This window comes from Meles meles, chromosome 20 (genome assembly GCF_922984935.1).
Source record: "Meles meles chromosome 20, mMelMel3.1 paternal haplotype, whole genome shotgun sequence".
NCBI lineage: Eukaryota > Metazoa > Chordata > Mammalia > Carnivora > Mustelidae > Meles > Meles meles.
Window position 1 is genome coordinate 27,195,458 of NC_060085.1, and position 14,052 is coordinate 27,209,509.

Genomic DNA, 14,052 nt, shown 5'->3' on the forward strand with positions numbered 1-14,052 from the left:
ATGGTGGCAGGAACCAAGAGGACTGAGGTTGGGGAGGGGGTTTCTTCTCAGAGGAGTATCCACGAATGCTCATCCAGCCCGCTCCAAAGGCCCTAGTGTGGGAAGGAGCCTGCCCCCAGATAGAATGGCCAATTTCTTGCTCACCTGGCTGCCACGTGTTCCCAGGCCGTGGTGTAGAGTTTTGGGTGGAGGAAGTCAGCTGCTTTCTGGGCTGGGCACCTGGCCAGGTAGGGTGCAGTCAGGTATGCAAGAGACGGAGGGAGAGAGTTCGGTGTGGAGCCTGGGATCGCCTGAGCTTGCAGGTAGTTTTTCACTAGAAACCTGGGGGTGGGGGCGGGGGAAGCAGGTAAGCAGTGGGGAAAACACGCAGTCTTATACTCGCTACTGGAGAACTGAGGCCATGCAGGCTCCTCCCCCTCCCATGGGCAAGCTCACTCCAGAGCCCCCTGAGCCCGCCTGCTGTGAGGCCCTCAGGAAAATGCACCCCGAGGCTGGAGTCTCTTCCCTAGGGAAAGGAGGCTGGAGCCACGGAGCTGCTGCGCAGACGCTCAGATCCAGAATGTAAACCCTTTTGGTATCTGAGCAAACGGAATCGTTTCTTCTGGTTAGGATCTTGGGATTTGGGGATTCGTGCTCAACTGTACAGTGACAGCAGAAATCAAATTTTCTTGCTTGAGAAAGGACAGGGGTAAGAACGCTAACATGAGTGGAGAGTTACAGCTAACTCTCAGCTTCTTTCCTCCGACGACCCAGTGGTTAAAGGCTCTACGCTCAGCCAACCCTGGATTTCCAGGGCAGCTCTACAGAGACCTCCGGCTGGTCCAAGTTACCTCATCTCCCTTGGCCTCAGTTTCTCCATCTCTAGATGGGGATAATAACAGTCACCTGATAGAAGGGTTGTGAAAACTGGAAATATTTGTAGTGCTCCTATAATGGGGGGGGGCACTGCATGTCTAATATAGGATCCCGTAGCCCCCTTATCATTTGAGAAAACCTCCCATAATACTCTAGGGACGGGAAAGGCATTGCCAGTCCCAGCCCCCACAAGCAGAAGAGAATGACCAGAAGCCTCCACTTTGCGGGGAGGCAAACGCTGCCTCCCTTCCTGCCTCTCACGGGGGAGGCTCTGCGGGCAGGCCGGGTGTAAGCCCGGGGACCCGCGGTGAGCAAGTCCCTCAAAACTCCGGCTCACAGAGAACAGCCTCTCCGACTGTGTTCAGTGCAGGGCTGGCGTGTGCAGTCGGGGCCGGCAGCTAAGCCGGGACCTGAGGGCTGAGAGGAGCAGGAGGCCCAGCAGGCTGGGGCAGAGCCCTCGGGGAAGGGAAGCTCCGGGAGCCCGTGATGGGAAACAGGAACCGGGTCCAGCTGGGGAAGGGAGAGCATGAGCGGAAGCGGGAGCACGTGGCGCAGGGGGAGCACGAATGGGAGGGAGAGCATGGGGGCGGGGAGGAAGGGAGGCGGGGCCAGGGGCGGGGCACGCCGCAGGGACCCCATGGGGCAGGTGCAGCAGGCGGTTTCCCGGTGAGCTGTGGGGAGCCCCTGAAGGCTGCGAAGCAAGGGAAAGCTGTGCGCCTGTCTCGCCTACCAAAAGCTCCAGGTGGACTGGAGACTGCGCGGTCGGCCTCAGCTCGGTGGGCGCCGCCCAGTGCCCGCCTCCGCCGGGGGGCCTCGGGCGCTGCTTCAGCCCAAGCAGGGGCCTTACCTGGCCATCTGCAGGTAGAGCACCGTGTTGTCACCCTCGTAGGTGCAGGAGGCTGTCACTCTAGTGACCAGAGAGGGCAGGCCGCTCAGCTTCGAGTAGCCGTGGCCGCCGCAGGCTCGGCGGCACAGCTCGGAACCCTGGAGGCACAAGTCTGATATCATGGCCTTGAAGCCTGCGCTCAGGGCGTGAAGCTGCGAGAACAGGGGATCGTGGTGAGTCAGGGGGCCCTCCAAGAACAACCATGCTTCCCATTCACTGAGCGCCTGCTGTATGCCCATGACAACCCTGTGAAGTAAGAAAGATTTCCCTCGCAAGTTCATGGAGAAGGCTGAGGCCCAGAGATGTTATGTGACTTGCCCGAGATCCTACGATGAGGCAGTGTAGCTGTAGGGGCAGTAAAAGCAAAGGGAAACTGTCCACGCGAGTGTCTCCAGGATCTCGGGAAGACGGGGCTTCCTGGGGTGGGCTCACCATCATCTAGGAGTTATGGATTTTGCTGGCAAGTGGGATTTTTGGAGAGCAGGCCTGGGACCCTGAAGGTCCACCATCAACCCCAGTGGTCTGGGTTGTAGGAGGGGCAGCCACGCAGCAGACCTGTTTGAGCTTTTGGTTCTTGAAAGCCTTTACCCATCTTCCAGACTTCCAAGTCCTTGGGAGGAAGGTCATAACCTGTAATCTCTCTGTGCTTCACTTTCCCAATCTGTAAAATGGAACTACAAATGGAGCCAGTGGCACAACTGGAAGGATTAATGAACCACCACTTATGAAGCCCACCATCTGGTGGACAGAACCTCAGTGTGTATCTAAGTCCACAATCCTTCATCTGAGACTCTTGGTGCCAGATGGGTTTTGGAATTGCTATTTTTTGGACTTTAGAAAGCTAAGGCAGAGCACTGAAGGTAGATTATATATAATATCCAGAAAAGTCTGGGGCAGCCTTAGTGATCAGACTCATTAGTATTTTGGCTGCAAAATGTATATATATCCAGTGAGATACACCAGATCAATTCCGGTCATACCATGCCACGAAATATGTTCTCAATGACGGTAATTTTTCAGAGCTTTTTAGGTTTCAAATTCACACCAGTGATTGTGCTCCTGTGTTCTATGTTTTATGTGTGATTATTCCCTCTAGCATTTCTGGAGGCCAGATGTAGGTGGATTTATATGTTGGGGCACAGTATGCCCTAGGTGCCCTGGGATATTGGGAGGCTGGGGGGAGGGAGTAAAAGGAGTTCATGGGAACAAGAGTGAGGCTACTTCCCAGTGGGAGGAACAATTTCAGCCATCTTCCCCGCCCCCCCCCCCCCCCCAGCAGAGAGCAGGTACCTCCGGCAGGCGTCTGAAGTCTTTGTTCCGAATGGCATCGTAGGAGCTGTGCAAGAATTCCAAGAGGTTGCTCGCCAGGAAATGGAATGCATAGGCTGTGGCCAGCTGAGGGAGGAGTTTCTGCTGCTGCGTCTGGTAGTCCAGGATTTTTGCCTCTGGGTCGCTGAGGGGAGGAAAAGCAGAAGGTTTAGAAGATCACTACAGCTCCCTCAACTTCCTATATCCCCAGGGCCATAAGGGGTGTAAAAACTGATAGTTTTTTATAAGTCACTGCAAAACTTGACCTGAACAGGCATGAGGTTAGTAATAATCTTAAAATGCCATCTAACATGAGTATCCACACATTTCTTGATAGAAATATTGACAGGTTTGCTTATGGGTTCTGCCCCTTATGGGGGACATGTACAGAATTATAGCATATGCACCATATTATCTTGCTGAAATCTGGAAAGTTCTGAATTCCAATGCATTTGGTCCTGAGGACTTCAAGTGAGGGCATGCGGTCTTGTACCCCTCATGATGTGAGACTTGACCTTTCACTGTCCAGGTGCACATAGTATGTACTGGGGGGTAGATCAAGTCTAATCAGTAACTCTGAGGATGTGAGCTTGGGCCTGATGGAATCCCAAGGCAGGGACTACATATGCATTGTCCATTGCTCTGCCTGCAGTGCCTGAGACTGTGCCCAGCACGAAGGGGGCCGGGATAACTCTTTGTGGATTAAAAGAAAGTGTGAATGTGAGAAGCCTCCCATGGCTGTTGGGGAGAATCTTAGGTCAGCAGCTCCTCATTTGGATGCTTAAAAAAAAAAAAAAAAGATTTTATTTATTTATTATGGGGGGAGGGGCAGAGGAATCTCAAACAGACTCCCCACTGAGCACAGGGCCCAACTCGGGGCTCAACCCCACAACCCTGAGATCATGACCTGAGCCGAGACCAAGATTCAGATGCTTAACCGACTGAGCCACCCAGGTGCCTCAGACACATACTTTTATAACTATCCTTGGGACACTTGTGGAACTCAGAAAACTGGGCTCTGGACAGGACTTCAGCAGCAGCACCTTCTCCCCCAGCACCCCTGTCCTGCAGAGAAGACTCCCTCAGCAAGGGGGAGTTCGATACCCAGGCCAGGCCCAGTATCCTGGGTTTGCCAGAGGAAAAGGACCCTGGGCTACGGGCCTGGCTTGCTTTTTTGAATTTCACTCTCCTCAGTGCCCTAAAGGAGTGCTCCTGTCATGCCCCGTGTTGTAGGTGAGGACACAGAGGGACAAAGAAGTGGCGTGACTTGCCCCAGCTCCCACAGCCGGCAAGCGGCCCAGCTGTGTGTCCCCCAGGTCTGTCTGGCCTCTGACCCTCAGTCCATTTTGCTTTAGTCTCCTGGATCCTTGAGCCCATGGCATGAAACAATACTGGGTCCTTAGACTGGAGATTCTCCCACTCTTCACATTCCAGGTAAGAAAACCGAGGCCCAGAGTGGGCAAAGGACTTGCCCAGGGTCACTTGGCTGAGTTGGGACAAGAAACCGCCAGGCTGAAGTCCATCCCTCAGCACCATGAGTTTAATCAGCCGGGACTGGACCTGTCTTCCCACTCTGGTACCATATGCTCAGCTCCTCACTGCCACATCCGGGCTGCATGTCCCCATTGGGGGTATATTTATTCTAAAAAATATTTACTGTTTACCTAAAATTCAAATTTAACTGGCAGTCTATATTTTCATTTGCTGGCAACCGCGCATGTTTACACAGGCCCGCATAAGCACGAGGGAACATAACACACGGTGAAAAAGAGAGAGTCCTAGGGTACCTGGAGGACTCAGTGGGAAGAGCCTGTGGAACTTGATCTCAGGGTTTTGAGTTCAAGCCCCATGTTGGGTTGAAGATTGCTTAAGTAAATATTCAAGTAATGACAGAGAGTACAGTCTGCTATTCAGTCCCATGGGGCAGAGGGGGTACCTGCTGGCCACAGCCACAGGCAACAGAACGGATCCAGACTTGGACGTGCCACACGGGGGTGCAGACAGCCATAGCTGGACAGAACCCACCTCAGCCACACACCGCCCGACGTGACAGCTGGCCTTTCCCAGACACGCTCACTCACACCCCGACAGAACTCAGGAGCCACAGTACCCCACCTTCTGGCAACCAGCTGACAACCCAGACACAGTCACCCAGTCATAGCCGCGCTAGACCCGGACAGTCAGATCTGAGTCAGATCTGACAGTACAGGATCACACAGAAACCCAGACCGTGAACTCTGGCGGTAGATCAGCCAGGGACAGAGAGAGCCCGATGGAGACCCCGCAGGCAGGGCCAGATGGGCCGGGTCTGGCCAGAGGTTGTGCGTGTGTTGTGGGGGTCACATGAATTCCCGGCACCCCACTCGGGCAGAGGGGCAGCATCAGGGGGCAGGCGCTGTGGGATGGAGAGCTAGCCCTGTCTGTCGTGGTCAGCGTGTGGGTGCTCCTTGCCTGGGTCGGATGCTGGATTGGCGGCGGATGACCGAGTAGCGGATAGCGATGACACAGGCCTTCTGCAGCAGAGGGACGATCTCACCCAGGAGCAGCTCCACCCGCACCACCACCATGGAAAAGTAGTTGGTCTGCAGTGTCCCCAGCTTGACATAGGTGCCGTCTGGCAAGACCTGGGGGACCAGAGACAGGTGCTGGGTCTGAGCCAGGGCCCCTGAGCCTGTCCTCCACCCATGACCATGGGCTTCCGTCCCCTGCAGGTGCACAGTCCTCTCAGACTGCTCACTGGGAGCAGGTGGCTGACCGCCAGCCGGGCGCACTGGGTGTGAAACACACCTGTGCTTTCTGCTGATCTGTCCCTGCCTCAGGTGCCTGGGTTCATGGCTCCTCTCCTGGGACACCCAGGACCTCCCCCAAATCCACAGCTAAAGGGAATGCCTGGCAACATGGGGACCTCCAGAACTTCCTCCAGCACTTGGCTCGTGTCTGGTCAGTGACTGGTTGTCCAGGCCTTACTGTAGGTAGATATGCCGGTCCCCCTCAGCCCTTCCCTCGTCTCCCGTCGCTTTGCCACCCTGCCCTGTGACTGCTCTACCACCACATGGAGCTCTGAGCATTGATCCATGAGAACTCTGAGGCTCAGGGAGGTCAAGCAACTTGCCCACGATCACACGGCTCCTAAACTGGGACTGTGGGATGCCAGAACCCCTCGAGAGTGGGGTGGGGTGCCCCAAACTCTGCTCTCTGGAGGAAGACCCAGAGCCAGCAACATTCTGCGGGGGGCCACTCTCCCCTCTTCAGGCAGTGTAGGCATGCGAGATTTCCCACCTGTGCAAAGCGACTCAGCATGTTCTCTCTAGGGATCCGCACGTGGTCCAGTCGCAGGAAGCCATGGTCTGTGTGGTCATAGTCCATCTTGGGTCCAATGTCTCCAACAGTGACTCCTAGAAGGAAATGGAGATGGGAACATCTGTCAGCCAAGTGCTTTCTGTGTGCCAGGTACCACCCCTCCAGCCCCCCAAGCCTCACAGCAGCCTGTCACGTGCGGTTATTACACCTGTTTTGCAGGTGACCAAGTTGAGGTCAGACAGGTGCTGAATGTTGCTCAAGTTCACCCAGCCGGTTAGCACCAGGTCTATCCAGGGACCCATATCTGCCCAAGGGGGACATGCCCCAGCTTCTCCCATGAGCTCTGGGGCCTCGGGATAGGGAGGGCTGATGGGGTCTCTCCCTGGCAGTGGTCTTGGGAGCCATGTGGGCTTACCTGGCAGTGGGGTGTGGTCCTGGAGGCTTCGGATGGGCACAATGAAGGCGTGCATGCCCTGCCGGGCTCCTGAGCAAATCAGCTGGGCCTGGACCAAAGTGTGGGTGGCTGACCGTCCCACTGAGGGCAGAGAGAGGAGAGGACCAGCATGACCTCTCTTGTAGAAAGCTTACTCTTCCTATCAGGAGTCTGGGTGTGGGTCCTGTCTGTAACGGGCCAGGAGGACCAGTGTGGTGGCCTGGGGAAGGGCAGGGCACCATGGGAAGCCGGGATGAGCTTTGTTTGATCAGCCTCAAATGGTGAGGTCAGGGGAGGGTGCATGAGGAACTTGAAAGGTACGGGGCCTTCCCAGGGGGGTCACACAGGTCAGGGAGGGCCAGACAGAGGATGAGGTAGCATCTGGGGCAACAAAGCGATGCTTTTTCAGGATACCCCTTGACCCATCCTTGGAAATGGCTGGGACAGTCTTGAGAGCTTTAATACGAGCATCTGGCTCTAGAACGCACTGGCTTGGTGGACTTTATGGACACTCATTTGGTGGCTGGAGGTGCAGGGGGTCCTGTCTAAATGTCACCTGTGTGAGCAACCTCCCCACAATTACACAGGCACAGGGCGGGGAGGCTGTAGGAGGCTGCTGGAGATCCTGAGGGGTGCGGGGTGCGGAGCCCTCCACACCCTCCAGATGCTCCCCACTTCCAAAGGTAAAGTTCACAAAGATTATGGATTTTAATGCAAATAGCCTAAATGGAACGATCTGGGGAATCTCGGCTTCTTTAAAAATTTGGTTCTTCTGCAGTCTTCTGGCTGAAGTGTATGCCCTTGAGTCATTTTCTTTGGAATCGGGGAGATAGGATCTTTATGCCAGAGCTGCTGGGGTATGTCTGTTAGGATCCATGGTGAGAAAACCAGTCCTGGATCACAGGGAAAGGTGTGCATCGCTACCCCCCTCCATCCCAGGGACCTCAAAGAGTCATTGATCCCAGAGAGGGAGACCTGCTCCCAAAGAACCAAACAAATCCAGCAGTGTTCTGCAGAAGGCACTGTGAGATGAGCAAGACTTTTGGTTTTTTTTCTGTCCTCAAAAACCTATAAATGAATCACTGTTTCCTCCACCTAGTAATCATGAATATAGATAATTACCATTTATCTAAATCCAGGTGGTGCATTCTAGTTCTTGCAGGGCAGGGATGATGAATCCCATTTCCCAGATAAGGAAACTTGAGGCTCAGAGAGGCGAGGGAGGCCCTCAAGGTCACTGGCCTGGAAGGGGGAGCCTAGAAGGGGGGGCGGCACTGGGATTTCAAGCCTGATTGCCAAGGCTGGTTTCTTTTTTCTGCTGTACTTTTTTTTTTTTTTTTAAGATTTTATTTATTTATTTGACAGACAGAGATCACAAGTAGGCAGAGAAGCAGGCAGAGAGAGAGGAGGAAGCAGGCTCTCTGCCGAGCACAAAGCCCAATGTGGGGCTCGATCCCAGGACCCTGAGATCACGACCTGAGCCGAAGGCAGAGGCTTAACCCACTGAGCCACCTAGGCACCCCTTTTTTTCTGACGTTCTGACGGTGGTCATCTAGTCCCTCCCTCTCCTCTCTCTTTGCTCTCTCCTGTCTCTATTTCTCTGACTTCTCTCTCAAGCTTTCTCCCTCTCTGCTTATCTCTGGCCCGTTTCTTTCTGCTTAGTCGTACTCTTGGGATTCCTTGTTTTTTTTCTCCCCCATGGAAGCATTCACCAAATGGGTTCTGAAGTGCCACAGACCGGCCTTCCCAGGTGTGTGTCACATCCGGGGAGAGGGCCTTGCTGGGATCCCCTCTGGGGCAATGACGGAGCCTGGGGGAAGCATGGTGCGGTCGCCACCTGGTGGCCACAGGGGGCAGTGTGGTGCCAGCAGCTAGACGGTGGCTGAGCCTTTCTGGAGCAGGGGCGATCTGTGAACTGGGTGATGGATTGGCAAACTTAATCACTAACTTGGGAGGTGAGAGTGCCTGGGACTGGGCCGTGTGTTTGTGCACGCGTGTGTCTGTGTTGGGGGCAGGGTGCCTGTGGGAGAGGCCCTGGCCCTCATCCCCTACAGGTCAGGTGCTTTTGTTTCCTCTGCTCCTTCAAAGTTGGGGTCTCTCAACCACTCACGGATGAAATTCTTCCCATCCCCCCCTGTTGACAGAGTGAGACCCTGAAGTTCAAGTACATGAATTGATTCATTCAAGTTCACCAGCCTAGAATAGGGAATCTGTCTGCAGTCTGGTGGACCCCAGAGCCGTGCTACTCTGCTGTCCAACTTTGTTCTCCTTGGGGACAGATAGGGCTGGGGGTACAGATGGATACTCACTGTCCCCAGGCCACCATTTGGTGGCCGTCAACGTGGGGCTGTGCACCACAAACTCCTGGGTGGCTGCATCATAGGTGGCTTCCGTCTCCAGGCCCCGAAGATTCGTCCCTGGGAATCAAGGAGGGGAGTCTGTGAGGCAGGGGTTCAGGACAGGAATCGCACCGGGGAGGGGTGGGGGGCAGTGTCCTGGTGGACCCTGAACTGCCAGGCACCAGCCTCGTCTCCAGTCGGGGTGCTCCCAGCTGTACTCACAGGCATTTCTTGTCTTTCACCCGTGGGCTGAGTGGGGGGAGATGTGTCCAGCCTGTGACAAGGGACGCTTGCTGACATTTCCAGAAGGAAAGCACGCTAGCTCACTCGGTGTGTTTCTATAAACTAGGAAAGGGAACCCCCTCCTTCCAGACCCTTGACTGCCACCTGCTGGAATGTTTCCATAGGAAATACACAATCTCTGACTACTCAGCTGTGAGTGGGCTTTCTGGAACCGTGCATGCAGAAACGCAGGCTCACCGTGTCCCAGTTCTGTCTGGGCATATGATGCAATGATCTGGAACTCATTGCAGAGCGGGGTCCATTTGGCAATCTGCTCCTCAGAGCCCAGGCTCTGGAGGGATTTCAGGAACACGGTGTGTAGGGCTAATGCCAGTTCTCCAGAAAGGGCTCTGTGGGGGGAAGGACACGGTGCTGGAGCAACCCACCGGAGACAGGGACCCTGGTACCGTCAGCCTGGTGGGGTGCAGGAGGGAAGGGGCGCCTGTCATCCTGGCCTCCCAACAGCCATGGCCTTTAAAGGTGGGGAAAACTGTTAATGGTGCTAAGGTTTTCCAGGTGAACCCAGGTGATCTCCTCTCTGGTGGGGCTGCCCTGGGAGTGAGTACCTGTAAGCATAATAGAATTCAGGACTGTTTTCCGACCAGCCGAGGTGCTTTGCTATTATCTGGAGGTGAAATTTCTTCCGGACAGCGGCCACATAACGTTCATTCTGGGTCATGAAATAATTATCCTTCACGCTAAACTCTGGGTCACTGTGGATGATGCTCTCTTCCAGAGACAGAGAACAGAGGGCTTAGAGACCAGGGAGAGGTTCCTGGCACCTTCAGATCTTTCCACCCTCTTGCCTTGTGGACATGGAAAGGAAGTCAGACATTGTCATTTTACAGGTGTAATGACTGAGCACCAGAGGTGGGAAGGTGACTTGCTCTAGGTTACAAAGCTAGGCAGTGACAGAATAAGGACCAGCATCCCGGTCTTCTGCTGCCTAAGACTCTTCTATCCTTCAGTTGGGCTCAGGGAATATGGACTTATTAGAGAGGTCCTTCCAGGCCAAAGGAATGAATCTCTAATAGTGGAATTTTGAGAGCAAAATTTGTCATTTGAAGGTGGGACTGCTAGTGGAGGACTCTTCTTCCAAGAAAGGCATATGGGCACAAACCAGAGGCTCCACTCCCCAGCTCCCTCTTACCCACTTTCCTCCGGAGTGCAGTGTTCTGGGCACCTCCATCCAGGATGTTGGTGAGCTGTTCCACGTTGAAGGACTGTATGAGCCTCTCACTGGCTATGTCAGGGTGCACTCGCCTGCTCCAGGTATCCCCCAGGGACACTCGGTACACTGGGTTGTCCATCCTAGCCTGGAGCTGCCTGGTGCCTCAGGAGAGATACTTCTGGCGTAGTGCTGCCCTGGGGGTACTAAGGACCCGAGTGCAGGAGGAGGAGGAAGTGCCCAGAGCTGAACATCAGCCAGGGGCCCCTCCGGGTAGGAAAGCAACTGCCCTGAAATATGCGAGTGCCCCGCACCCCCACCCCCTTTCCCGGGGTGCCCTCGGTGGGCCAGGCGTGCAGTAATCTACCATTTAGGTAGAGCAGGATCGTTTGTTGAGATCCGGAAGGGATCCACTCACAGGGCCCGAGCCCCATTCACTGCAACCTGTACCGCAACGGTTACCTGGGGGAATTCTACAGTAGTTCAAGTCACTCCTGCACAGGTATTTGGTGACACTGAGCATCTGTGTGGCCTCTAGCCGCATAGCTTGAGGCAGCCAGGAGTTGGACAGGGTCTGACCACAGAGCCAGGGGGCCTCGCGGGGGGGGGCCTGTGGTCCCATTCACCTGGTCCCCTGAGTCCTGGGCCCCCTCAGTCCGTTTCTGTGAGCCTTGAGAAGTACCGCAGAGCTGGAGGGAGGAAGCTTGCTTCGGACCTGGGAAGGGTTCCCCCAGGGACCCCTGTGTGTCCCCCGCAGTTAGGATGGATCTGCGTCCTTTGGCAAACCCCCTGATCCCCCACAGCAAGGCAACCATCAGGTAGGCTTCAGCCCGCTTCTTGAGTATCTCAAGTGCACTTATTCCATCCCAGTGTCTGTCCCCCACCCCACCCCCACCATCTCTCCCTAACTCCGCCTCTCCCTTGTCAGTTCTCTGGGCTGCCAGGTGGAGATCTTCAGCTGCAGTCACATTGTGTCCTCCCCTCCCCCCAACTTGGAATTTGCCCCTTGGTGCGCACTGTTTTGCAGGAGAGAGTCTATGCTCCCAGGCTTCCACCACCTCCCCCCAACCTGCCCCTTGCCCTGGATCAGCCACTCCAGCACCTGGGGAGCTCCCCTCCTGCTCCCTTTTGCCTCTGGCACTTTCCCCCATTGTTCCTAGTCAGACCCAACCTCCAGGGACCTCTCCTCCAAGGAGCCTTCCTGATTGCAGCACCCTGCCCCGCCGCACCGTGCCCCCCCGGCCCCCCAGGAACTGAATGCCCCTTTGCTGCCCCACTGGGTGCTGTTAGCGTAGGCAATAGGAACAATGCCTTTTTTGCCCGAATGTTCCCTTCCAAAGTGCCTGGATGGCCGGCACTTCTTTGGATCCCATGCCTAGCTGTCGGGAGGCATGTGGTCTGTCCCTCAGGCAGCCACCGCAGTCCTACAGATAGACTACTGTTACTAGCCTGTTTTACAGGGAGGTCAGGATGGGAAGGAAGGTCACTCTGTGAGGTCATGTAGCCACAAGCGGCAAGTGGGGTTTGTATGCAGGCTTCCAAACCGATAGCCCCGAGGGGGTGGCAGGGCCATGGGGGGGCCTGGCCCATTCAAGGAGCCCCTCTCATCTGCCCCCTGGATCCCCGCAAGGCCTCCGAGCTGGCCTCCTGTCTTCCTGCTCCACTCCCCTACTGTTGCTGCCACCTTGCTGTGCCTGGACACCGCAGGCCTCCCCTTCACCCCACCTCTGCCAAGTTGTATGCTCTGCCTCGAACTCTTCTTCTGCAACACCTTCCCCAGGTATCCTCTTGGCTCCCTCATTACCTCCTTCAAGTCTTTGCTCAATGTCACCTCCTCAGTGAGGCCCACCTGACTGCCCTCTTTAAAAATCCCAAGCCCCCCTACCCTGGCGTTCCCAGTTCCCCTCACTCTGCTCTACTTTTTCTCCTAACATACAAGATAATTTACTCACTTACGTTCTTGTTTATTGTTCTCTCTCCGACAACAGGGTAAACTCCAAGGGCACAGTGGCCTTTGTCAAGTTAAACTAACACTCAGCCAGGGCCTGGCCCACAGGCAGGTTCTCTAAATACAGGTTGAAATGAAATCAAAGAAAGCCGAGCTCAGAGTCATTAGGAGCTCCGGGAGGGTCATGACTGCGGTGGTCCAGCCCTCAGGGGCCTCCCACTCCCTCCCCTGTCCCCTGGCCCTGCTCACCTGTCTCACCTGTGTCTGCCTATAGGCCTGGCCTCTGGAGCTGCATGCCTCGGTTTCTGGTGGGTGGCCCAGCCCCTTTCTCCTCCTCTGGAATGGGCTGGAACATGGAAAACCGGAAGGCAGTGCCTGGCAGGCTCTCAGCCCTCAGGATCCCCAGGCTGAGCTCCCTGCTTTCCTCTCCCACACCGGCTCCCTCAGGTGGTGTGACCCGTTCTGCCTTCTGCCACCACCCCCTTCTGCGGGGGTGGTGGGGGCACAGCTCTGGGAGTGTCAACTGCTGACCTTGGCCAGGCTCTTCCTCTGCCCGCCTGCACTCCAGAGCCAGTCCCCGGAACATGCGTACCCGGTTCCCTGTGCATCAGCAGACACCACAACCCCCACCTGGAGTCCAGAGGCCCCTGCTCAGACCCTGCAAATGTGACCGGGAGATGTCACTTGACCTCTCTGAACTTCCCTTCCCTAGTCTGTAAATCGCAGGCTATCCTGCTCTTGGCAAACTGTGAAACTCTGAGTTGTGACTTGAAATTACACGTTAATTATCTCAGGTTGTAACTTGAGATTATGACCGGTTTCTTGGTGCCCTATGACAGAATTTCTTAATTCCCCCAAGTGACGTTTCATGGTGGAATTTCAGATTCTGGACAGTCTGCTGGTGAGGGACTTGTGGGTGTGTGTGTGAGGGTTTAGGTTGTAGGGACGTGTTGGTTTGCTTTGTTATCCAACCCTGTGGTTGCGTGCCCAGCACGATCTAAGCACTGGGGTCCAGTGGAAGCAAAAACAAAAGGAAAACCTCTAGGAGTCCTCTGACCCTGAAGCATCCAGGCTGGGCTTGGGGAGCTGCTGGGGAGGGATTCTCCGCAGGAGAAATGAGCAGGAAAACCTGGATGGCATACTCACAATCCCTTCTAACGAATTTCCAGCTTTTTGGAACTTTGAAGTTTCTCTCTCTCTCTCTTCCTGTCCCCGCTGTTCCCAGGACTCCCTGGCCCTACCTGTCCAGCTGCTTTTTATCTTTTCATCTCACCACATTGGGGATGTCAGCACAGTCTGGGTTGGAAGCTGCAGGACCCGCTTTCTTAGCTCCAAGTTTTGGCCCCTTGTGGTATAATACAAAACACGGGTATTTGGTTTTTGTCCCCAGTTCCTGGCACAGACCCCCTAAAAACCCTTGCAAGCTCCTGAGTGATAAGACCATATCCTTTTTTTTTTTTTTTTAAAGATTTTATTTATTTGACAGACAGAAATCACTAGTAGGTAGAGAGGCAGGCAGAGAGAGAGGGGGAG

The 14,052-nt window shown here is 55.1% G+C and overlaps 1 protein-coding gene across 12 annotated transcripts in view; it reads right to left on the bottom strand.

Annotated features, from left to right (window-relative positions):
- ACOX2 (acyl-CoA oxidase 2) overlaps positions 1-13,016 on the bottom strand; it is a 30,706-nt gene extending 17,690 nt beyond the window's left edge. The window contains exons 1-12 of one of the 12 annotated variants that reach the window (XM_045990299.1): positions 12,778-13,016; positions 12,528-12,636; positions 10,554-11,260; positions 9,970-10,132; positions 9,602-9,753; positions 9,092-9,199; positions 6,765-6,884; positions 6,329-6,444; positions 5,501-5,673; positions 3,032-3,194; positions 1,703-1,893; positions 145-321 (exon numbers count right to left, since the gene is read on the bottom strand). In XM_045990299.1, coding sequence (XP_045846255.1) covers positions 145-321; positions 1,703-1,893; positions 3,032-3,194; positions 5,501-5,673; positions 6,329-6,444; positions 6,765-6,884; positions 9,092-9,199; positions 9,602-9,753; positions 9,970-10,132; positions 10,554-10,713 — 1,523 coding nt within the window. In that variant the 5' untranslated portion in view covers positions 10,714-11,260; positions 12,528-12,636; positions 12,778-13,016. The other 11 variants (XM_045990297.1, XM_045990301.1, XM_045990302.1 and 8 more) reach the window with 11 other exon arrangements.
- Positions 13,017-14,052: the final 1,036 nt, after the last annotated feature.